We start from the raw sequence: 27,045 nt of genomic DNA on the forward strand, positions 1-27,045 counted from the left end.
TAAGTAATTGAGATAATAGTTAGAAACTCTCCCTATTGCCATATCTTACGTCGCAAGTTTCACACGGCGCGCTTTAACTTTAGTTTCCTCCTAATTTCCTAGGTTTACCCCTCTTAACTCATATTACAAAAGTTTTTAAACCTTACATAATTATCTTGGTCAATTCCTTCCATTTACAGTTAAATAAAACAATACGATTAAACCCACCTATGACTGTAGCATGTCTGTAAGCTTAATATAATAATGGCGATACAAGAATATACGGCAGATAAGATTTGCCCAAGGATAATCAGCAACTTGTGGAAATAAACTCTTAAGTCCTCTTTTATTCTTGGAAATGAAAGCCTTCCTGGTCGGCTTAGTTGATTCGGTTTTATTATTTAGCTGTTCAGTAGACAGTTCCTGATTTCATCTGAGTATTGTTGGCATAGTGAAATTTGTTTTACAGGTGACAATAAACATGGCTAGAAAACTGGGACGAATGTTTAAAGTCATTCAGGAATTGCACCCGCCCCTATCCATTGTTTGAATGACCCTTGGGAGAATTTAATCTTACTCTAAATAAAATAGCGCTTAGTATTCACGCTACATAGCCGTACCAAATATTTATTCACCATTTCAGGACTTCTAATACCTAACTACATAAGATAGTTTTAGAACGCAAGCACAAGGTTTGATCAAGAGCTGATTTAGTGCACAACATTCCGGAAGAAAGGTAGAAAGTTCTGCCGTTATCAGGATGGTAATATATTTTTTGTTTCCAGGGGCAATGTACCTAAAAATGTAAGCGAAGCATTTTTGCTTTATTGGAATCGAAAAGCAGTCCCGTGTGCGAGTCTCCCTGGCATTGGCTCCATTCTCGGCGCGCGTTCCATTTTATTCACTGAATGGTGTAACTTTGTTTATCAAACAAAGGGAATTAAACTGGTTCACACACATCGATTGCAGGAATTACAATCAACGCAGGCAACTATCTTCATTGTTCCAATTAAACTGGAGCAACGGGCAGGATATGGGAATGGGACGGCACGTCGAGGATTTATTGATCATAAGCAGCAGCAAACGTGCCGGACCAAGGATAACATGCTTATTACTTTGGGATAACATAATTGATTTTAGTTAACTCTCGCACATCATTTGGTTCTTTGTTGGTGAACGTTTGTTTGATTGGGTAATTGTTAATGTACTACGTTTTACTACGCTCTTTGGTTATAATGTTCCTCTTAAGCTTATGTTGAGGGATTTAAAGGCCTGTGTCTTAAATTTTAATATAAATTACAGGGGCTGGAGGATAAAGATATTAGAGCTAAAGTTTGCGCGCTATCTTGTACCAATGCCAATGACCTTGTGGATGTAGTCAGTTGGGAGCCTATTTGACTCGTCAAAATGACTGATGTGACGTGGTTGCCGTGTAACCACTTTTCATATCTTACTCCAAAGTACACGCAATGTCTGGTAGCCACGTTACACCTGTTGTACTGACGAGTACAATAAATAATAATAGTTATTCATATTATAAAAATTGATAGTTTAATATATAGATAGATAGGGGCTATTCATAAATTACGTCATTTCAAATTAGGGGGGGGGGGGGGTCTGGACATCGGATGACGGTAGCATGCAGTAGGAGGAAATGGGGTCATTTGAAGCATGATTTTTGGATGATTATAGGGGGGGGGGGGGGTCAAAAATCCTCAAAAATCGATGACGTAATTTATGGACAGCCCCCATAGGCAAATAATAAAAACAAATGATTGTGTTAAGTAAGTAGGTACCTACCAAAGCAATAAAGTTTTATTACTAATGATCGGATAGTAAATCTGCAACACGCATGAATACGTACAAAATAAAATGCTGTTGTTCAAAATAACTGTCAACACAGATTGTAAAAACATATGTAATGTAGCCTGTAAATAGATTTACGACTCCGAAACGCTGAATCGTTTAAAACTTCGTGTCACCCATTTTGTAGCTATAAAGAATTTTATTGCAGCCACAGGTGTGGCGTGGAAAGCCGCACTTCTGAGTGATCGTAAACAAACATTTATGTGGTATCCTCGGCGACTCGAGGACTTGCCGATCGACTGTCACTTTAACACCGATGATCGAAATGTCGGTCCCGGCAGTAATTCGCCCGCGTTAAGAAATGCTGCATATGAAATAGCTACAGAGGTAACGAATCGCGGAAATTATTTATCACTGAGACAATACGGTTGCAATGAAACGGTTCTATCAGTTACAGTTAAGATTTTGTGAATTTGAAGGTTTTTAAAAAAACAACAACCAAATATCTATGAGACAATACGGTTGCAATGAAACGGTTCTATCAGTTACAGTTAAGATTTTGTGAATTTGAAGGTTTTTAAAAAAATAACAACCAAATATCTATTTTTTTGATGAAGTGAACTATGTGACCAATCAAGATATGAGTGAGTGTAACTTACTCGAAATAAATGATTTATTATTATTATTTGTATTTCTTTTCCATATCTCGGGACCATGGAGTCCCGGACCTTTGGGAGGCGTACGTGGGGCCAAAGCCAACAGCGCAGAGGCCCTTTAAGACGAAACGGGAGCTGAGCTAAAAGTCAATTTTGAGATTTCAAGCTGAATATACCCGTCGCTCTGACGGGGCGTGAGAGACTGTATTTGTGTGTGTAATGCACGCACACAGATGCGTACGCTTGCACCCGCGCGCGCCTCATTGCCGACAATTTGCAATGTTATTTTTCGTGCGTTACTGCCACGAGGCGTTCACTTATTACTTACTGTGTTGCGATTGAATTTTTTGACCCGGCTTACGTTTACGGAACTCGATAATCTTTCTACTACTGTGACTTGGCTTTGTTTACTTGACTTTGCTGATCAGCTTATTGTTTTGGACTCCGTGAGTTGTGGTTACCTATTGGACCGCACGCAATTCATCTACCTTTATTCAAGTAATTAAGCGTAATTAGCCGAAACCTTTATAAGAGTGTAATTCATAAGAAGTACATAAGATATAATTTATGTACTGGTTTGCTGTTAGCTTTTAATTGTATCACTTTACATATATGTTACTCAAATAACTAACACGGTTACACTGTTGTAAGAACATTATTTTTCAGGTAGGCCTTATTATACCTACTATAGGCCTTATTACCTCCTAGTACCTTAGTAGTACTAGTACTACTACGGAAATTGATTCAAAGACTCAAGACTGACTTAAGTGGCAGTAGGGTGTAGGGTTTTTTCTATGTTTGTGGTGTAATAAAGAATATTTTAGAGTCAGACCAAGAAAAGTCTACAGCAATTTTGATAGCACACGCAGTGCAAGTGTTATTTATATGTCATAATTTCATAGAAGCGACGTTTGAAATAATACTTGCACTGCGTGTTCTATCAAAATCGCTATAGATTTTTCTTGGCCTAACTCTACTTTAAATTACAAAGTAAGGCCTAAATTATAAAATAAGGCCCATCAATGTTTTTTTTTTGTGTTTATTAAACTTGATATTTTGTCTATAGTATTAGCGGACATGGCCTCAAAATTTAAACCCGCTTAAGAATCGGGCCTTATTTCGTGCATTATATACAATACTACCCATTTTTGTGTAGTCATTATTTATACTATAGAAGCATTGTTTGAGTAGCCAATTATTTAAACAGTATTTTTTTAAAGGGCAACGGTGGCAATATTTTAAGGTCTGGATAATAAGATACAGATCTTAATAAGGATATCAATGTAAGTGAATGTTACCATGACTACCAAACAAACAAATGTGATAGAATTTGCCAGCTGGCATTGTAACATTCAGACAGTTACCTATGTACCTAATCTGAAATATGAATAAATTAGTAATATTTTAAACAGGAAAGTAAACCGAATTTTGGCCTTTTGCTGGACACAATCACAATAGTAATTTGTTTTACAAGAGGGCAAAGTTTATCGCCACCGGTTGATGCATTTGCAGCACCAATGGTAGAAAATGCAAGCTCATCATCAACTGCATAATCGACGTTTGATATGACTATTGAATCCGAGCTAGTACTAGTACTACTACGGAAATTGATTCAAAGACTCAAGACTGACTTAAGTGGCAGTAGGGTGTAGGGTTTTTTCTAGGCTTAATGAGTTCGCTGAAGCTTATTTTTTATACTTAGCGCACAGAACCACTAGTTTAACAGTATCAGCTCTAACCACATGTCACCATTTTGTCCTTTACGTAACAAACTCAGGGGCCCAGAATATCCGATGTACCTATCAAATCAAGGTTCTGTACCAAATAAGGCCCGGTTATTATAGTTCGTTATTTTTTAGCATTAGAAAGAAGGTAAACAATCATGACGTGTCTTTTTATTAATAATTATTGAAAAACGCTTTCAAAAATTAGTTTATATTACTTATGAAAGCAAAAGAATATAAAAAAGTATATGATTAATACATACATACATACATACATACAATCACGCCTATTTCCCGGAGGGGTAGGCAGAGACCACGGATTTCCACTTGCTACGATCCTGACATACCACTTTCGCTTCCTTCACATTCATAACATTCCTCATACACGCTCGCCGGTTTAGGGTGCTCTTGCTCATTAATATGATTAATATGATTTATAATTCTAACATATTTGCTATGACTTATTTTTCAATGGTAATTTTTAATAAGACATGTCAAAATCTGTTACCTTAATGCAAAAACTAGGGTTCCGTACATAAGTCCGACTCACGCTTGACTGCACATTTCTAATAGGTTTTCCTGTCATCTATAGGTAAAGAACTATTTTGTGTATTTTTCAATATTTTAGACCCAGTAGTTTCGGAGATAAAAGGGGGTGAATGGTCATTTTTTGGCTGTTTTCTTAAATAACTTCGAACCTATGTATTTTAAAATTATAAAAAAAACATTTCCATCTTTAGGTCACTAATTTACATATGTGTACCAAATTTCAACTTAATTGGTCCAGTAGTTTCCGAGAAAATAGGCTGTGACAGACGGACAGACAGACAGACGCACGAGTGATCCTATAAGGGTTCCGTTTTTTCCTTTTGAGATACGGAACCCTAAAAACGAACTTTAAGCGTGCTAACTTTCAAAATTTCATTTTTTATAAGATAGTATAAGTAGATGGGCAAAAATTTTGCGTCCATGTCCACCAGTGAGCAAGTGATTGAGATACCTAAACATTTAACTTTATAATGTAAAATGATATAATTTACTAACCTACTCGTTTAATTTCAGGTAGGTTGAATAAGGAACCAAGTAACCATGGGGAGGAGCAGTATTTACTAACATTTTCTTTTTGGGTCTTCAGAGTGTATCGTTTCCTTTTTTTTGCACATATTACACTTAAATATATATTCTCTGTGTAAACCCTTACGTCTTTCAATGACAAAGGCAAGATCAGCAAATGTACAATTTGTATGATCGTGCCTGATATTTGAGATCACAGAAAATAAATATTTTAAATCCACTATTCTGCGACCTTCTAAAATTTTATTTTATCATGATTCATGATCAAAAAGCTCGGATTCAATAGTCATATCAAACGTCGATTATGCAGTTGATGATGAGCTTGCATTTTCTACCATTGGTGCTGCAAATGCATCAACCGGTGGCGATAAACTTTGCCCTCTTGTAAAACAAATTACTATTGTGATTGTGTCCAGCAAAAGGCCAAAATTCGGTTTACTTTCCTGTTTAAAATATTACTAATTTATTCATATTTCAGATTAGGTACATAGGTAACTGTCTGAATGTTACAATGCCAGCTGGCAAATTCTATCACATTTGTTTGTTTGGTAGTCATGGTAACATTCACTTACATTGATATCCTTATTAAGATCTGTATCTTATTATCCAGACCTTAAAATATTGCCACCGTTGCCCTTTAAAAAAATACTGTTTAAATAATGGGCTACTCAAACAATGCTTCTATAGTATAAATAATGACTACACAAAAATGGGTAGTATTGTATATAATGCACGAAATAAGGCCCGATTCTTAAGCGGGTTTAAATTTTGAGGCCATGTCCGCTAATACTATAGACAAAATATCAAGTTTAATAAACACAAAAAAAAAAACATTGATGGGCCTTATTTTATAATTTAGGCCTTACTTTGTAATTTAAAGTAGAGTTAGGCCAAGAAAAATCTATAGCGATTTTGATAGAACACGCAGTGCAAGTATTATTTCAAACGTCGCTTCTATGAAATTATGACATATAAATAACACTTGCACTGCGTGTGCTATCAAAATTGCTGTAGACTTTTCTTGGTCTGACTCTAAAATATTCTTTATTACACCACAAACATAAAAACAAATTAAAAAAAAACCGGCGAAGTGCAAGTCGGACTCGCACACGAAGGGTTCCGTACCATTATTTATAAAATCGGGCAAGTGCGAGTCGGACTCGCGCACGAAGGGTTCCGTACCATATAAAAAAAAACAAAAAAAAAGCAAAAAAAAAAACGGTCACCCATCCAAGTACTGACCTCTCCCGACGTTGCTTAACTTTGGTCAAAAATCACGTTTGTTGTATGGGAGCCCCATTTAAATCTTTATTTTATTCTGTTTTTAGTATTTGTTGTTATAGCGGCAACAGAAATACATCATCTGTGAAAATTTCAACTGTCTAGCTATCACGGTTCGTGAGATACAGCCTGGTGACAGACGGACGGACGGACGGACGGACGGACGGACGGACGGACGGACGGACAGCGAAGTCTTAGTAATAGGGTCCCGTTTTACCCTTTGGGTACGGAACCCTAAAAACGGTCACCCATCCAAGTACTGACCCCGCCCGACGTTGCTTAACTTCGGTCAAAAATCACGTTTGTTGTATGGGAGGCCCCACTAAAATTTTTATTTTATCCTTTTTTTAGTATTTGTTGTTTTAGCGGCAACAGAAATAAATCATCTGTGAAAATTTCAACTGTCTAGCTATCACGGTTCGTGAGATACAGCCTGGTGACAGACGGACGGACGGACAGCGGAATCTTAGTAATAGGGTCCCGTGTTTTACCCTTTGGGTACGGAACCCTAAAACCGATTTACAATGTAGATAAAGGTAGCAACAGGCGGTCTTATCGCTGTTAGTTCTTATTCTTCGTTTGTTTTTAGCATTAGAGTGAAGGTGACGTGTCTTTTTTATTTAAGCATGCAATCGTATAATTATTTAGCTTTTTTTGTAATAGTTATGTACTTAGTGGTTAATATTAGTATTTACTATTTTTTTTTCAATAATGCTTAAAAACGAAGTATAGACATGACAACCAAATATTAACGCCATTGTAGGGCAGGCTATACAGAACATGAATCATTAGTACTGTCACGCTCCGTGATTGTTGAGCCATTTAGGGTTCTAGCTAAATTGGACATTCCATAGAGCACGAGTAAGTATGGAACAACCAATTCAGCTAGGACCCTAAATTGCTCGACAATTACGAAGCGTGCCTGTAGGTACCTAAAAATTTTGTTAAACCATTTTAACCATGCAATAAAATATTTTTGATTTTGATTTCTAATTTGAAATATTAGAATCAAAAAGTTCATAATAGATTGTATATCATAACTACAAAAATGTGTTCCCTACTCTCAACCCAAAACCCCTTGTATCTTAGGATCTAGATATTTTCACACAAGACGATTTATCGATAACTTCTTACATCACTAGATTATCGACATTAAATGTCGACTATTGCCCATCACTTTTCTGGCTGTGTACGTATTTAGAAACTTGACTCCGCCCCTAAAATTAGTGCGATAGGGACAACTGCAGCTGAGGCGAAAAATCCTGCGTAAAAATGACAAAAATCGAGGTTTCGTAGTCCTCTTTTTCCTCCCCCAAAACTTAACCAATCGTAACCAAATTTGGAAATCTAAATGATTATGAAATTATCTGTGTCGGACCGTTTTGCTTTTTTGGCTAATTGATATCAGTTTTGAATACCACGCCTCTCATTGCGGCATAGTCTATTAGGCCATTTTGGCCGTTTTTGAAGGGCTCTAGCGCCTTAAAAAACAAAAATATCAAAAAAAGCAAAACGGTCCGACACAGATATTGACAATATTAATCTGTGTTGAAAAAATCATTGCTCTAGCTTCAAAAACCACGGAGGAAAACGAGGACTACGTTTGTATGGAGGAATGACCACTCCTGTTGGCTCTTAAGACACTTTAATCTAAAAGCAAGGGATACACGTGGCGGATACCATCCCCGAACGCAAAATGTGATACATCCGGAGATGGTCCCCCGCCAGGTGCAAAGCTGCGATGGGAACTAAGGTCATAGGCTATAGATTTGAAAGTTGGATGGTCTGGATATCGGGCTATGGGAGGAGACTAGCGGACACCTGCCGTGACAATCAGTCTCAATATTGTTAAAGACAGGTGGTGACTCGCCAACTCATTGAGTGGGCCCCGCAATGGCCGCACGCACAGTGTGACAACAGGGCAACACTTTGGAGTGGCTGTAAGGTTGTCGAGAGGTGAGTCTGCGGTAGCCAGATCCCGGTAATCCGTTCAGCAGGCCGCCGGCGTTATGACATTTTACACTTTCAACCTGGAGCATAGGTCCCGTTCTTGCGACTCCACTCTGGCCGGCCGGTCAAGGCAAGCACAGAGGCGAGGGCCAGATGAAAGTGCCCTCTGGAATAGGGGTCCGCGGTCACACGGGCCACTCACCGTCAGCTCGCCACAAGCCGCCCCCGCGGGGTTATTATTATTATCATTCTGTGAAGCTCACAGCAGAGCGCAATAGTAGATTGTTAACCAAGGGATGAAATGATGCCTTTCATCCGAGTTAAACACTCTACTTTTCATTTCGAATACGAGGAAAATGCATGTGTTATTTTAATAACATGACTAAGTATCAATTTTTATAGTATTTTTTGAGGGTACTTTCAATTAACAATTTAGGCTAAAGTATCGTTATTGAAAGTACCCTCAAAAATACTATTAAAATTGATACTTAGTCATGTTATTAAAAAAACACATGCATTTTACTTTCCTCGTATTCGATGAAAAGTAGAGTGTCAATCTACTATTACTACACTGACTAACAAGCCCTTAAATATTTGCTTGTTTATACTTTCGTAAATACAAAAATTCACAACATATTTACTTAATTCTTAGGCCTATTTAAAGGCACAATGGCACTGATTTGTTGTAATATTGGTCTAAATCGGGCATTAGGCCGAGCGGCCCGAGTTACAGGACGAGTCGGGACCATTAACCGACGGGCATATGGGTCACCTGAATTCGCGTTAACTGCGGGCTACGGACCAGCGCACTCGTCCTCAATATCGTTTCACTAGAATCGTTTCGACCCGGCTTTATGTAATAGTAACATGTTACGGTTTACTGCCGCACCAGTATCAAGTTTTATATTTTTGACCTATATTAATGGATGAAAGAAAATAGATGCTGTTAGGAGTGATTTATTATTTTTAGAATTTTTATTAATCCATTTACGATATTCAAAAACGTATATCAAAAGTTGAATGATAGATTTGATGAAAGGTAAAAAAGAGCTGAATGAATGATATTCAATTAAACTTGTCTGCATTGGACGGGACGAACGTTTTTCAACATGTTCTTATCAGTGCAATTTTATATATAATATTTTATCAGCGAAGGCTTTAAATATGAAACGGGTGCTGCATTCGGATGTGAAGCGAATGAAACATTAAAACTGAACTTCCGAGTGATAAAATGCTTGCACGGGGCTCGAATGTTTAATTAATTCCCTGTCTGGCTCACTCATCGGTTTTATTACATATTATTATAATTATAAATACCAGTACAGATAATTACAGTTGTGCAGTAGGTACTTTCCTATTGTTTTTAGGGCTCGCGGTCGGGTCCGGGTTTCGGGTACCCGTTGCCGGGGCCCCGTTCTCGTGCTACACGAAACCGGATTTGTGACCCGTTCGGAACGGGTAATTAGGATCCGTGTACCCGTGTTACCCGTGTGTCCGGATCCACGGATATTAATTACACACGGGTCCGGCCCGTACGTAAAGTGACGATGACGATCGATCGCGTTCTTCATAAGAGCGAAGAATCTTATACCTTTAAACGAGCAATTCTTGTATATTCAATTTCTATTTTTCGGGCTTCTCGGAAATGGCTCTAATGATTTCGATGAAATTTGCTATACGGGGGGGAGGGTCTCGGGGGCAAAAAATCGATCTAGCTAGGTGTCATCTCTAGAAAAACGCGCATTTTTGTGTTTATATCACGGGTAAAATACCGGTGTCAAAATTGCCACGGCTATTTTATTGCATGTGCCGCCCGCAAACCATTATTATCTTAATCTACACGTGCATTTCTATGAACTTCGTACGAAATAAAAAGTATCTAAGTAATAAGTGGGAATGTGAGAAAAAACTAGTATCTTAATATTCATTATAAACCTACATGCTCATTATTAAATAATTTTTACAAGCAGTAACATCAATAGGTGTCATTTAATATAATCCGACTAAATTACATTTCAGCAACACCTCCATATTTCACAAAATAAATCAAGTCATTATCCAACCTATATAATCTTGACGTACCTAATATAAACCGACCAAGTAACGAATTAGCTATACCATCATATTTAACAAACAAATTTATGACGTTTTGCAACCTTCTTATATAGCCGGGCATGCATATTCTGAAGGGTGGTATTCCATCTGTCCAATCTTGGTCCAATGTATATTTGCGTCTCACATTGGACAAAGATCTTAAACAAGTAGAATACCACCTCTTAAACTCGAACCGGACGGGCGAGTCGGTCCGCCGGCGCCGTGTATTCAATACCCGAACGAAGCCGAAATCCGCGGATCCGGAGCCGATCGTAGATCCGGAGCCGAACGCACTACACGGGCACGGATCTTGACGGGTTCGTGTAATTCGGAGGCTTAGCACCGCCGGGGCTAAGAACACGGATGCACGGGTTGGCGTGTAGCACGGATATCGGGAGCCCTAATTGTTTTGTTTTTGTTTATTTAATCCGAATGCTTTTGGCTTCATTATCCGTACTGTAATTAAATGGAAAAAGACGTCAGGTGGCAGAGAGTTTTACATTTTAGTTGTTAAACAATGAAAATGAATTGTTTCAAATATAAAAATAAGATGACCGATTACTTTAAATGTTACTTAATTTGAACACTATTTATCCTTTATTTAATTATTAAAATCTATAAAGTTTGATTCAAATAGTCCGCTACCTATCCAATGTCTTAAGTCTTAAGGTACCTTAGAGGACGCGACAGGGTCGAGTAGTTTGGTCTGCCAGTGTTCAATAAACTCAGTCCATTTACTGCTTTTCAATTCCAAACAGTTTAGTACCTTCTGTATAACCAATAATTAATACTTCGAAACTCTCCTTTACCAATTGCATTCAGTTATTACCTACGAGTAGAAGCTTCAAACGAAACTGTAACTAAAATACCTACATAAGCTGATTTAATATGTCAGGTCCCTAATACCTAGTCTCGATAGGTTTGAAACATTTTATTTGAGATATACCTAAAAAAATCCTGGATTTTTGTAATACCCCTTTCGTTACATTATTCGCAGAATATGATATATTTTTTTCATACCCCCTATGAGATAAGTAACACGCTACTCGCAAAATATGACGTTCTTCACATCATGACATTTACAAAACATAAAATTCGCTAAATGTGACACCTACATTCGTAAGTATGTAATTAAATTGAAGTGTATTTACAATAAATATGTGAATTAAAGAAACGCACTTACAAATAGGTGTATCCTTGCGTCAAACTGTAAACTATAAAAATACTTTGGTCTTACAATTCAATGTTATTGTTTCAGGTATCTGGAATGGTCCAAAACAGGAAACTGCATTACCGTCCACCCGATCGAATGTCCAGGTAATTATATAGTTCATTTCCTTACAGAATAAGTACATTAAGTACCTGGGGAGCTACCGCGAAAACCGAAATTCGCAAATTCCGGGGATCTTTCTCTTTTACTCTCATTAAGACGTAATTAGAGTGACAGAGAAAAATGCCCGCAATTGACGAACTTCGATTTTCGCGGTTATAGCCATGCTTTCCAAACACATGTAATAAAAACCCAATTTAAATCATCTGATTAGGTTTTAATACGAAAAAAGAAATTCAAATTTGTGAGACCCTTTTCCTGGAGGGGCGCGTTTGTTGCTTGGAAACCGGAAAATGCCCTTAGGGGAAGCTTTTACCAAAAACTCAAATAAAAGATCAGGATATTCTATAGGCACACGTAATTATAATGGCTCTTGAAGACCCCCTCGAGGAGACGGTATGGAAATATGTCTGGCAATATTAGCAACTTCTAGAAGAATTTAAGGCAATACAATCCAGGCACTTTGTATGGAAATGTACCAAATTTTTTTTGTTCTTCATATCTCCGGAGTTCATATCTCGACACCCCGTGTAGAGTAATTTTTCTTTACATAAGTTTTGCTAAGATACGTAGACTACGGCTACGTCGGCGTTAGCAAAACCAAAGTTAATTAGGGACATTAACGACGTCAGACAATTAGCAAATATTGAAATCAAAAGGTCCATTAGTCATCATTGTGACACCCGGAACGCTACAAGTGGCGCGGGGGGCGCGCGGGGTGATGTTAGAATGGCGTGTCCAAACGAATTAACACTTTTCTACTTGCTCTGCAACTACATCATATTAAATGTAACAGAATGAGCGATGAAAGCCGCTACTTGTATCAAGCTTGAATGACGACACATTATCTTAAATAACGGCACCCTTTCTAACTATTTAAACACAAACAATAGGTACTTAAGTAATGAATAAGGCGTGAAACATGAAAAACGTTATGGCTAATAAAATATTATTTTTCATTCACTTTACATAGTTTACATGCCGCAATTATTCCTAACATAAAAATGATCTATGCTGCCAAAATAAATGTTTCTATTTTTTTTACTTTATTATTTGGTTTTTAACCGTTTCTTCCACATCTGTTAGTATATAAACAGCTAGGTAACTAACTTTTATTTTTTGCAAAATTAAATTTGCAATATCATATAATATGGTACTTATTCAGAGTTAGCTAAATCAATCTGACGCTTGTGGGCGTGTATCTCATTTCATTTACCGCGTTGTAGTACTTGTAGCAGAAACAATGTTTTTTATCAACTCAAACAACTTTTATTGTGATTGTTCTCACTCTTTCTCTGAAAATACTATCAAGTTAACCTAATTCCGAATATACCCTGTTAGAAGCAGCATATATCGAATTAGTTATAATTGACTAAATTGACGTATTTAAGCACTGGAAACGAATTAGTGCTATCGATTGCAAGCCCATTTAGCTTCTTACCTCCCCTTTACGCCGGTACCACCAAGAGGGATTGCTCTATTATGAAGCAATTACTCACTCCATGACTAATATATGCCTAAGTGGTACTTAGCGGGCACGTTTCAGAATAATAGCTACGTTAGATTTTACAGACAAAAGTAACGTTGTGAGTGGGTTTGTTTTCAAAGTATAAAAATTCACAAAATATCATAGAGTCTCCATGGCACGTTCATAAATATTACATATTTTTGTAATTGAAAAAAGTTTGATTACATAACTTCTTATACTTAAATATCACAAAAATCTACAAGTATTTATAATGGCAAACAAGCTTTTAATAACCCATATAATATAACACTAGTCTTTTTTAATTTATTTAGGGTTATAATTATTATACTGTGTTGCTTACTCGTAATTGTATCGTTACCATCATCAAACTCCAATACTGATTACAATTTATTAAATTTGTCTTCATACAGACATTACTACCCATTAAACCAAATGAGTACTATAAGAAACTGCCAAGTATCTGTTCTTCCCACAGGTTCTTCCTACATTTAAAAGAGTCAATAAGCATTATGTCCCCTTCAAACACGGCTTACGGTAAAGTCTGTAAGCCAACCTGTAAGTCGGTTATATTGATGTGTTTGCATTAGCGACTGCAAGTCCTTTCCCTCTTGTGAAAATCCGAAAACGTTATTTGAACGCATTGAAGGCATTGAAACTGTTGAAATAGCGATAACTAGGGATCGAACTTTTTTATGTTTGGGGATATTCAAAAATAGGGTGAATAATATCGCTTATTTGTGTAGAAGGAATGGGTTTATAACTCTGTCAATAAAATGTATGTTTTGTTTTATCATAAATACCATAAAACCAGAGTTTTATAGGTAACCCGAATCATAACCATTCGAAATCATGGCAATGAAGTGACATGAAACAGCTGATTCACACAAATCAAGACACGCGGAAGCGTGTCCAGCCAAGTTCATTTAATTTTAACTTGACTTTATTCCAAAGTGGAATACTTTTCGTAATGTCATTCATGCTACTTAGGTTGAAACAAAAGCCTACCTAGCCTAATAATGGGATTGTTATCCAGCCACGCTGTTCGTACTATCTGATGGCAGTGATCCTGTAATTGTAATTCATTATTTCGTTCTCGTTAGGCGAGCTCAGGCGAGCTCGTGTCTAGTGTGCGGTATTATATTTACTTACCACATCTCTTAACTCCTTTATTCATTATGTTGGATTGTGAACTTTGTGCTCCCTAACATACGGTGGATTTTCTTATGACATACTTCAGTAACGTTTTGAGATGAGAACGTAAATGTGATAGAGGATGTAACTAATGAACATAATATTGTGTTTGTTGAACTAAGTTTGGTACTGCCATTTGTATTTTGATGTAGAAAATGTTTAGGTTTATTATGACGTTCATTTTGTAATTCGCTAGTATCATGCTGCAACAATTAATATTAATATATTGTAAGAGGAATACAGTATGTCGTTTTTACAACGACATAACTACGATCACAAATTTAAAATTTAGTAAGATGCTGATATCCGTTTTAAGAGATCCAATTTGATCTAAATACTCTAAATTATTTAATAGGTATTAGCCTTATAAAACCTAAACCCATTTTAATACCAGAATTATGTCGGAGATCAGTAATATCGGTATTAAGTGAAACATTTTCCCATTTTAAAAGAAAAACTATTTTTAATTTTATTAAAACTTGAATCCATGTTCGCAGACTTATACCTAAAGTACGTTCTAAGATTTGAAAGTAAACGTCTGTTTCAACTTTGAATACATGTTTGCTTCAGAAAGAGCTGCGTTAGTTAATTAGCGGCCTACCAATGTACGCAACATGCAGTTCCTTGAGGAAGTGCGCTTCGCAGGAGACTGGGTGACTGCTTGAACTCATTACTTTTGTGACGACAGTATGCCATGTAGCTGAAACGACTTGCGTTTTATGCTAGTTTCAAAGGCAAGCTAGTTAATAGACATATTTGACAAAAGCGTCACTGCATAAAATAACTGCACCAGTGAGCTACGAGTATATATTTGGCTTTGTCTTCATTTGACATCATGATTTTGTAACAAACAAAAATTGATTTGCACGATTTGATCACATAAATCTGGTACCAAATTAAATTAGTTAGTATTTAAAGTAAAGACAGTAAAGTAGAAACTACGTATTGTCGTTGCAATGCTTATCAAATAACATGAATCGTGTTATATAGCTTTTTGCCATAGGAACTAAGAGGTCATAAAACCAGCAGCCTCGTTGAATTTGAGTTTGTTAGTCCCAATTAGGAGTAGAGAGAAAAAATACATGGCGACGGACCTACGTTATTGTCCCGAATTTGGGAAAGGAATATTCTCCGATGTAATTAGAATACATTAATAAGAGTATATATAAGTAGGCTATCAAGACGTCAACCCCTATCAATATGATGTAAAAAGTAGACTCGGACCACGCTAACTTTGCAGTAATAATGCATACATGTCACTATAAGCTCCTTTGGCTACACTTGACATAGCACTTGGAAAACAGCGTGACGTAAACTCTATTGTTATTTCGCTCTGTTTTATTAGTTGATAGTAATTAACGACTGGGAGATGATTACCGTTCCGAATTCTCCTCTGGCTAATCCTCTGAACTGTATCCAACCGAGCAATAAACAAAATACTTACACCATTAACTGCGTAAGTAATTAAATAAAGTTTTTCCTCCACTCAAGGGACGCAAGTAAGCCGTGGTCCTGTAAGCCTTGTGTTTAGCGGGTAAAGACTTGGAAAGGCCCAAGGATGAGTTTGCTTGCTCATGGACACAGCGCACAATAATACAGAGGGCTCTATGATAGATAGATAAGATAGATAAATCATTTATTTGACAGCTGCAATGACACACAATATAAATTTAAACACATCATAACAGAAAGAAAAAACAATAATTATTACACTAACAAAGAAAAAGGAGTTACAAAGAAAATAACATAGAAATGAGTAGGTACAAAAGTAAAATTTTATAAAAGTATGTAGGTACAAACTGTGTGCGTTGCAGCAGGACAAAAGGGTCACGGCTCAGTGATATGCTTCGCTCTTTCGAGCAAAGCACTGATTTTCTGCCGGAACCCAGGTCACAACAAATATTATATTTATGTAGAAGTATTTACGTACGTCGAAAACAATCGTACAGTGTAAGTGTGATATGTGCATGTCGTGTGATAATTTTTTGATGAAATACTTAGATAGTAGGTAAAATTGACCCGTGTGTACTGTGTGACGTCTCCCAGTTGTGTGACACCAGCCTCACCATGTTATATCCTAAAATCTGCAACCAAATAGCCGAATGGAATCCCAGCGGTTTGTTTTTCAAGGAGAAGTTTTTTAAAGTGGGTTTTAAATGTTTTTTTGGATTTAAGTTGTCTTAAAGGCGGAGGGATATCATTCCAGCATTTGGTCGCGAGATAACGGAAACAACCGGTAAAGGCAATCGTCCTATGAGGGTGTACTTCTAAAATGCAACGTCGAGTAGATCTTGTGGCGTGTCGGTTGTGAAAAGAAGAAATATTTATTTTAGAGAATAGATATTCGGGTGACTTGCAATTTATAACGCCAAAGAGAAGACAAGCAAGATGTAAATGTCTACGTGATGCCATATTCAGAGTCGAAGATTTGTTCAAAAACGGTGTGATATGGCTCCTTGGAGGAACTTTGTAGCAATATCGATAACACGCGTTTTGAACTCGTTGTATTAATCGACGAGTCTTTTGTTGCAGACGAGGCCCGTACACCAGATCGCCGTAGTTCAACTTAGACAATACGAGCGATTCGCATAATGTCAAGCGAACTATGAGCGACTCCTTACAATTTTTGTTTCAAACTTTTACTTATGCCGTACATAAAAATTCTGTTTTGTATTGTAACTATTGTTATGATGAGAGAAGTTGTAGAAAAAGAATAACTCGTGCCGCGTAGCGTTGCTTAGGGAATTTAATTACCATGTGATTGGTTTTCAGCATTATGAGGCCAATGAGAACTTATATTCCATCAAAATGTCTAATTGGCTTCTATATGAATAGCACGTAATAAATGTGGAAATAATGTTGTATTTAGTATAGATCGCATCCTCTGTACCAATGTATGTTATTGTTAATCCTCTAGCTAATGGTAGTTTTTGCACAGGGCGCGGGCGTGAGATGGCACGCGCGGGCATGCTGCACAGGGGAGGAAAAAATGGCGCCGAGTGAGTACCAATCCAAACTGACGCGGCCTGCGAATCGATGTGCCTTGCATTTTATATATAAACGTGAAAGAGTCCTGACGTGCTATAAAAAACTTCGCATGTTACATTTCGCAACTGATACGTATATATATTCAAATGACAGCTGCATTGCCGCGGCGTTTTTCTGCAGACTGCATTGCCGCTGGAAATGTCAAACTCAATGTCAATGTTCTTGATAAATTATTTTTCCATTTCTGGCAATTCTTCGGCAGCAATACGGTGCGGCAAGTCACTGCCATTCGCTTGCTGCTTTTTTTCAATTCTTGTTGGTCACTATTCTCTGGCTGCGAATTCATCACCTAGATTCCTAATGACAGATTTTGTCAAAATATAACATTTAGACATGTAGGTAAATGGAAATTGTACGTGCCACAAAATGTTCTGCTGAGAACGATTATTTTTGTTATTTCGACACATCTGAAACATTAGTAATCCTCCGCTTCGGCTATTTACGGCTGCCCCGGCCTAAGGTACTTATCCTTGTAAAGCTCTTTACATTGTGTTTAGATCTAGTTTATTTCAAATAAAATTATTAAGTTTTGAAAAAAGTAACATGACATAATGTACAGTTACAAACGTCCGAACTTGGCTGACTGTATGTATTAATATAATTAGAGTTCGAAAGTAGTAATTTTTATAGACTTTTTCTGTACAAATACTTAATGGGTTTCACTTCTTTTCTATTAAGTGTATCTCGAGTAGGCGCAGATTCAGATGTCGAGGACGATGTGACATACAAAAAGTGTTTCACAAATTGTTAGCGCGGACGAGCCACAGCCTACATGAGTTAGCACTCAACGTAATTGCCGCACAAATACAACTCTTGGTTAACGCCTTTTATGATTACATTTTTGTGGACTCCTGCGGCATGTAACGTTATGAAGGCAGAGGGGAAAAAGACACTCTGGAATTGGGTTAATGCAGGATTTTTTGTAAATTCCTTTCATATCTTTGGATAGTATTTAGCTGAATTATTTCAATTAAAATGTGCATTCCACTATCCTAAAAAAAGTTTGTATAATATCCGTTATAAGTGAGTGAGCTAGTTCAATAGATTGAGAAAAGAGTACTGATATTTTTTGCCCTCAAAGAATGTTAAAATACCAGCGCAATCAAGTATGCAGCTCGAACAATCTCATCAACGCCTAAAGGAGATCATAAACGTGAGAAAGAATGAAAATTCTCGGAGCGATCACACAATTGCCATTATCACAAAGTACGGCACTCGAAGGGCTCGCACCGCCCGACCGGGTCTCAGGTGCAGGCCTGATGGAGCAATTACTTATTTTAATATTTTTAATGCCGGTCTCCACGGAATCGTCTCGCCCCGTAATACAAATTCCATTATTACTCCCAGTTCCAAAATATATTTAAGTAAACAAGTACATCAAGCTTTTAAATCCCACATAGGTAAGGTCTATGAGGCCAATTCCGTCAACAAGCGTTTTTCTCTAAAACAGTACACAATTGGTAATTGCTGAAACTAAAAGAAATCGCTGCTTTGTCGAGGAAATTACCAATTGTGTACTGCTTTAGAGAAAAACGCTTGTTGACGGAATTTCTCGTATGACGGAATTGGTCGCATTGACATGTGATGTTTGATATGTAAGGGCACAGGGAACGTGAGTCAAAGACGAGCACTGCTTTAAGACTGGTTTATTATTTTCTTCAACAACCCTCCGCATGCTAATATATGACAATTCCATTTTTTAATAAAAATAAACGAAAATATAAATTTTGATTGAGTATACATTTTACACATAACATCAAAATAAAATATAAGTTGACATACCTACATTATTTACTTTGGGAGCGTTGGTTCGTATCCTACCGGCTGCGCCATGTTTGATATGTAAGGGCACAGGGAACGTGAGTCAAAGACGAGCACTGCTTTAAGACTGGTTTATTATTTTCTTCAACAACCCTCCGCATGCTAATATATGACATGTGCAACTTTTGGGAGTATTAAATATCCTAGAGAAAGTTTCAAGTGGACAGTAACAACTGTAACAAGACAAAATGGTTAAACAGTCCAAGTAAAGGACAGTTGCTTGAATGTTCCAAGTCTAAGTTGGTACTAAAAGTGTTAAACTTGGCGATATATTCATGGTCTTTTATTACGTCTGCAAACTTTACCTATCTAAAACTTAAAACTTCACGGAACTATGTATCTACCTGTTGTAAAAATACTTTTAAACTTCAGTTATGTACTTCGATATTTATTATTAAAGTCAAGGAATTGTCATTAAAATACCAGAACATACGATTACCTATCAAACTCAGAGAGATTTCAAATATTACTAAAGACTTTTTCTCTTACTCGGTTCATTTTGTTAATTCTCGCCCAAACAAGAATTACATCTGTTGCAGTGATATTTATTATCAGGTTTATTAAAAAAAGCAACTTATTACAAGCATACTTCTTATTCTTATTCCCGTGAGTCCCTTGATGCAACTGTATTCTGCGTTAAACGCTGTCTTCTCCAATCTCCATCGCTATATTTGAGATTCCCTCCACGATTTATTTCAGGATCATTTTGAAGTCGTAATGAACCGACGAAGATTCGTATCTGGAATATCTTATTCGGAATTTTATAATTCAAATTGATTGTGATTTATATCTAAATTATTTGGGTCTTCCATAAAATAAAATGTTCTCTAGAAATTATTTTGCTTCGTCCATAATAATAATTATTTTCTCCGCCATCTGTAGCAGAAAATCCGAAATTGCGCCTAAATCGCGGTTTCAATAATCCAATCCTTAAGTAAATTTTGTTTGCTTAGTGTTCTGTGTAAAAATTGGCATAATATCTTTATAGCTTCCTAATTATTTGATTCAAATCATGTAACCTTAATGAGAAAAACCTTCGCGTAAGTCTTGGGACATCGTTGTTGTCCGTCGATTTCTGCTCATTAGGGATTTAGGACATAATAAATAGCTGAGAGTAAACTATGTAACTGAGATTGATGGGACAATGGAGTCTTTCATTTGCTAAAGGCGTATTAAACGTAGGTTACGTAGGTATAAAGCTAATAGACGTTATTATTAATGAAATGATTAGTAGGTATGATAATAAACTAACTTAAGTGATAGTTTTTTATGTTTTTATATAAGGATTTAGGAAAAGAAACCAAACAGTAGCTGCGGAATATTATTAGACATTTAAATATACAATTTAGAAAGTTTAGAGAACTTGCTAAAAGCGATAAATTGTGGTAGATTTACTACGTATTTAATATTAAATGAATTTAATTAAAACAAGCATTAGGCTGCATGAAATACATTATGGAAAACTCTCCGTCAGACCACGGTCTGCTAAGTTAGTTTGGCGAGTTTATGTACCTATCAATGCTGCAAGTTTACCTCTCAGCATCACTCTCGGACTACTAAACTCCTATAGACAGAGCATGTAAGACGACTAGCGCTTAACCACTATCGGTAATCAATTAATCATTATCACGCTGCAGTAGCCCATATTTATCCATGGACCTCAATTCCGATTTAAAGTATATTGATATTTTTTACAGTCGCATGCATTTGATATAGTTTTTTTCACCTCAGCAGCTCGAACAAGGGTACTTTGCTTCTTAAAAACAGTGAGCAAAATGCGATTTTGCTCACTGAGTCATTTTGTCTAACTCAGTGAGCAAAATCGCATTTTGCTCACTGAGTGTGTCTCACTCAGTGAGCAAAATGCGATTTTGCTCACTGAGTGAGACAAAATGACATTCAAGTGACCTTTATAGTCAAATGTCATTTCAACATGCGGGGTCTAATACAAGTTCGATATACTTGGGTTCTATTATCTCTGTCCCTCTAGGTATGTTCTCACTGCTTATTAGGGTGAAAAAATTTATGTACTACACGAGATCAAAGTTATTTACATCTCGTGCGCTTTTGAATCCCTTACTACGCTCAAGATTCTAAATTAGATTCACTCGCTACGCTCGTGAATCTATTATAGAATCTTTCGCTTGCACGGGACTCAAAATAAGCACTCGAAGAAATATCAAACTTTGATCTCTTGTTGTACAAATAACTATTATACATACAAAATAAAATTTAAATCTTATTCTAACTAGGGCTTGCAAATATTCGAAACTTTCAGGTATTCGAATATTCGACTTTTTCTGACGACATATTCGAATATTCGAATAATTATTCGAATATTATAAAAAATAAGAAAAAGAACGAGAAATCGGTTTATTATTTTTTTTAGTAGGTAATTATTTTCTGATTTAAATTAACTTGTAGTCACTCAGAGGCCTTAATTAATGGTCGGCTTAATTATATAATATTGGAATATTTAAGGGAAAAAGTTAGTTGACTACTGGATTATTTGTCAGCTAAAGGTGCATAGTTAGATTACCTAGTTGGGCACTTGGGCAGGTTTGGTATGATCAAATTTGAGAATTGCGATAAGTGCGGGCAAGGTTTAGTCTTAATAAACAGAATGACCTTTAACTTAAAACTTATGCACCGTAAAAATAAAACATACTTTTTGATTTCGTTTTCTTTCAAATTGAGTTAGGTTTCACTGTATTCACGAAGTCTATCGAGAGGAATACAGTAAAAATATTATTTCCTTCGTATTTGGGTACCTACCATTACTCATTCACTGTAAATACCCGGAAAACACACAGAAACTGTAACTGCAGCGGATTAAATAGATTTTTTATAGTAACAAAAAATATTCGAATATTCGAAACCTGAGCGGCCGAATATTCGAATATCAAAACAGGCCGAATATTCGACAAATTCGAATATTCGAATATTCGAATTGCAAGCCCTAATTCTAACGTCAGAACGTTGCTTTTAGTTACTTAAATGAGGGAATGCAGCGGATCGCGTTGATTTTGAAAACTTATTTCTTGACCTACAAATAATAAAATAGGTAGAGTGATTAATTCTATTTTATTTTATTATCTTATGTATCTAACAAGTCCGAAAAGGGCCTCAAGGCCGTCCCTTAACCTAGACGGAATTGATCGGTGGCTCGGGTTACATACATAGTATTAATTACATACCTATTTCGTACTTTATAGTACATACTACAGTCAGCTGCAAAAATAACGAATCAGATTACGCGTCAGAAATATCTACCATTTTCTTATGACTTAGCAAAAAGATCATGTCTGTACTATGTAGACCAATTAGGCCATAACAGATACTTTAGAACGCCAACTGTAGCAATATACTATTTGTAAAATCTAGGATGGCAGATACTTCGGAGCATTGTTTTATTCGCTGTACGAGACTGTACGACAGCGCAGATGAGTGTCAAATACGAGTCGTTCTATACGTATACTTCATAATGTGGTATCTAATGAGAGGTAATCTCTGATCGCCCCATTATCTCCCGTCACTGGCCTAACCCCCGCCCGCCCGCGCCCAGCTCTCACCTGCGCCGGACCAACTTTAAATTGTAACTCGTAGCTTTGCTTCCCACTCCACTAAACTTTATTTGTTTCTTACTTACTATTTCCAACTTCTGATGACAGTTTTCGGGAAAACCCACTTAAGAGCTCCTTTATTATTCTTGGCACCAACCTAAGGCCAGTTTGCTTTGTTTTGCACAGTTTTGTTGGGCGAGCTGCCACCGTGAACGGCATATCTATAAGCTTACTTTTGTAATTTTATTTTTTTTCAGTGTTTGATATCACCACTCTAAATTACCTGAGCATGACAGAAGGCATATTTTTAATGTGATAAAGTCTGCCTTTCTCAAATTCATGTAGGCACCTAGAATGTACAGTCGACGTCAAAGATATGTTTACACTTTTTGCCTTATTACAAAGGAGTAAGGTGCAAAAGTGTAAACATATTTTTGATGTCGACTATACGTTCCTGAACACACCTTTATATTTTTGTTTGTGAGAAAAATCCACTACTGTTCCTCGTAATGACATAGTATTTCTGCTGAGAGCGCTTACTTATGAGTAAAAGACTCATGAAAGGCTAAATAATGGATATACGCCGAGAATCATAGTGTCAATTGTCTGGGGAGTGATGGAGAAATATTTTAATACGGGATGAAGACGCCACGCTTCGTGGCCGTCCCACATTACACAGAGACTAGGCAGTAGGTAAGCTTAAGGAGATTTATGCTGACTACGCATACACGCTCGTGCGTAGCATAAGTATTTAATTCAGCTCACGCAAATGAAACATCCAGGCCAATACAAACTGCATGAAGCGTTTGTATGTATGCCGCCGTGCGTGGGTGGGAGGGTCGAACGTATTTATTTTCAAATAACCGACTTGTCCGTACCTATATACACTTTCGAGCTGTATTTTTATGATATGAATAAACTTAGAGAACAAAACTAGGTTGCAGTCATCTGTGATCAATTTTGTAGGTAGGTGCTTACTGTACAGTTCAAAACTAAATTAAACAATTTTAAAAAATAATGTTTTTTTGTCATGCAGCAAAACAACTTCTGCCTATTTAGATACCTAATTCGTCATAAAACTGCAAGTAAACAAAAATAGGACGCACCAAACATTACAATCCAAATCTAACGTGCTAGATACATCAGTGACCGCTTTCCTGGAAAGCCAGACTTTGTGAAAGAATCTGTGTCCTGCGCTTTTGTTGTGACGTCTTGCAATAGACAAGAGTGGGGGACATGTAATGTTCCTCGGGGATCACGATATTTGATTTTGTCCCGTGATCAGTCACAAGGCCTTCCAGTGATCTAATTTTGGAACATAACTTACTTACTTCCTTGTTTATGCAACATGATATGCAAGTGAAGGGCTTAAATTTCACCATATTGGCTTATATGTAAATGAAATATTGATCAGTATTGCATAGAAATTAGTTTGGTTATGTACTATATGATTATTTGTAGTTGAGTGAGAGCAGGTGAGGTGAGATGAGTGATTTAAAATGCTTTTAATATTAAATATTTTTTAATGAACGTATCTAGTAGGCAATAAGGAAGTAAGTAGTACGTAAAGGCTGCAATTTCATAGATTCAGAATTTCAGATAAGGAAATATGTACTTGTTATTCAAGACTAAGTAGAAAAAAATAAAACAAACAATACTATTAAACTAAATAAAACACGGAAGAAGACCGTAAATTAAATTTTCCATGTACAGTTTTTACAATTTTAAATACTTTTGGTAAGTAGTTATCGTCCATGTATGCGTTCAATTTTTCCTCACTGTATTGTTCTTGCTACATTTTATTATCGCCTTTGTTCAGTGTCCGTGTTTGAAGTCGTCATTGTTCCCCACAATGCCTGGACATTCTATACCAAACCTGAACTGAACGTCATCGAATATTTGCAACGTTTAAAATAGTATATGGGGCGACTCACTATACGGCTTTAAAGTATGCAACTTCGCAGGATACATCGGAGAAAGGTTGATACCTACAATACAATGAGTAAAGGTGTTTTATGTTAGCACCGGCCATGTATTATATACAAAGAGCTCCAAGTACCAATCGAGCGGCGGGCATTGTAAGGCCATTATTTACGAGCGGCCGCGGCCGTCATAAATCTGTATCTTGCCTTTACGCGGTAAGGAAATAGCTCATAACTTTGATTGGCCTCTTCGTATAGAATCACCTTTGCCACCACACGTCGCCGAGTATTATGCATACAACCCTAACAAAGAACATTTGAAAGCACTGCAAACACAATAAAGTATTTATATCGTAAAAGGATCTTTTATTGTTAAAACAAAACATCCTTTATGCTAATTCACTAATGAATTGCTAACCATTATTCTACGAAAGAATAATTTAGCTCCATTTAAACCGCTCACCTCTAAGGTCATTTTATAAGTATTTAAGTAGGGATACACTATTTATACCTACGTTTAGAAACTTTATAATTTTATTTAGCAGGGAAGTAAAATGAAGTACCTATTTATAGGTACATAAGTCAAATTAACGGTTGCCTTCAATTAGTAAACAAAATGACGTATATTTACAAAGCACTTTACTTTGTGTTTGTCTGTTAAAAATATATCAATACTCTTAAAACAAAATAGAATGTAGAATGCAGTTACAGGTTCAGAAATAGGCAATGTAATAAATATCGAACCTAATATGTAATTAACTAGGTACTATGTATTTACAGAAGCGATGCGCCGCGTCACCACGTTGAGCGGCTTAAGTAGCTACTTATAAGCCATCAATTAAAAGTGGGTCTGTCATATTTATCTTAAAGAAAACCCAGCTGAGGCAACTTTTGTCGGTTGTTTAGAAGTGGGTCAGTGTCCCGTAAAAGTTTCCGCGAGTGTGGTCCGCCAGTCCCATTACCGCGGGCGATCAAAGCGCCGCTCTTCACCAGAGGACCCTACATGCGATGGCTCTCTGAAAATCATGCGTTTGTTTTTATTCACTAATATTTTATGCAATAACTGTGTTTTGCAGTGCGTTTACCACTCCATATACCTATTTTTTATGCCACGATGGGCCGCCTGATGGCAACCGAAAGCTTATAGATGCTTGCATTGTAGGTGTTTTGTACGCGTTACTTACTTGTTCTATGGATATACCAAAAACACAAATTTCTCTATACTATAATGTGAATGTCAGCCAAGTCAATAATAATTTTATGAGTAATAGATTTTCTACCGATAACATCATGTGAATGTCTTGTAATTAAAAATCCAGTGATCGTGCTCTTTTCAAGTTACCTATTGCAGTTTATGATCTGATGTCGTCAGGGACGAGACTAGTCGGTAGTGACCCTGCCTACGAAGCAGGAGGTCCCGGGTTCGTATCCTGCTAATAAGGGCTAAATGCTTTGTGTGTTTATCACAGATATTTGTTCCTGAGTTATGTATGTTTTAGTACCCACAACACAAAGCCTTATTGGGCGTAATGTGGAGCTAGGTCGATTGTGTAATAAGATTATCATTTAAATATTTATTATTATTTATTAATTACCACTCCACGTAATTACGTATAATTGAACACAAATCAAACCCATATTTAAACGAATAAGTACCAATGAATATCTTTATTAGGTTTAAGTTAGGTAATATGTTATATTATGGATATGTGTAGCCTAGTACTTTTACTTAGTGTTCCTCTACATACCTACATAACTTCATTGCGTTTAACTTTGTATTTCATATAGTTTTATTAGTTTAGTTTTATGTCATCCGTCTACTCCGTCATGAAAATGTTCTTTACATTGAAGTTTCTGCTAGACTAGACGATAGTAACAATGTTTCGACGCACTAAGTTGATGTAGGCAGGCGTCCATAGGAACACCACCCTCGAACGCCTTTAAAAGTGTACTCTGGTGGGTGGCAGGTTTCGTCAGGTGGGCGCACTCCCATGAATGAAATGACACCGCTGATCGACTGGAGGGCTGAGAGTGGGGCGGGCCCTAGCTAGCTCTAAAATAACCCTTGCAGTCTGGCAGATGTCTAACTTTGTACAATTCTACATGTGGAACGCTAA

At 36.8% G+C, this 27,045-nt stretch overlaps 1 protein-coding gene across 2 annotated transcripts in view; it reads left to right on the forward strand.

The window, feature by feature from the left end:
- Positions 1-27,045, forward strand: part of LOC134790652 (uncharacterized) — a 268,621-nt gene that overhangs the window by 160,227 nt on the left and 81,349 nt on the right. For both annotated transcript variants that reach the window (XM_063761523.1, XM_063761522.1), the window contains 2 exons: positions 11,823-11,881; positions 17,513-17,573. In XM_063761523.1, coding sequence (XP_063617593.1) covers positions 17,527-17,573 — 47 coding nt within the window. In that variant the 5' untranslated portion in view covers positions 11,823-11,881; positions 17,513-17,526. The remainder of the gene's footprint in view (positions 1-11,822; positions 11,882-17,512; positions 17,574-27,045) is intronic.

The sequence above is a fragment of the Cydia splendana genome, chromosome 5, assembly GCF_910591565.1.
Source record: "Cydia splendana chromosome 5, ilCydSple1.2, whole genome shotgun sequence".
Lineage (NCBI taxonomy): Eukaryota > Metazoa > Arthropoda > Insecta > Lepidoptera > Tortricidae > Cydia > Cydia splendana.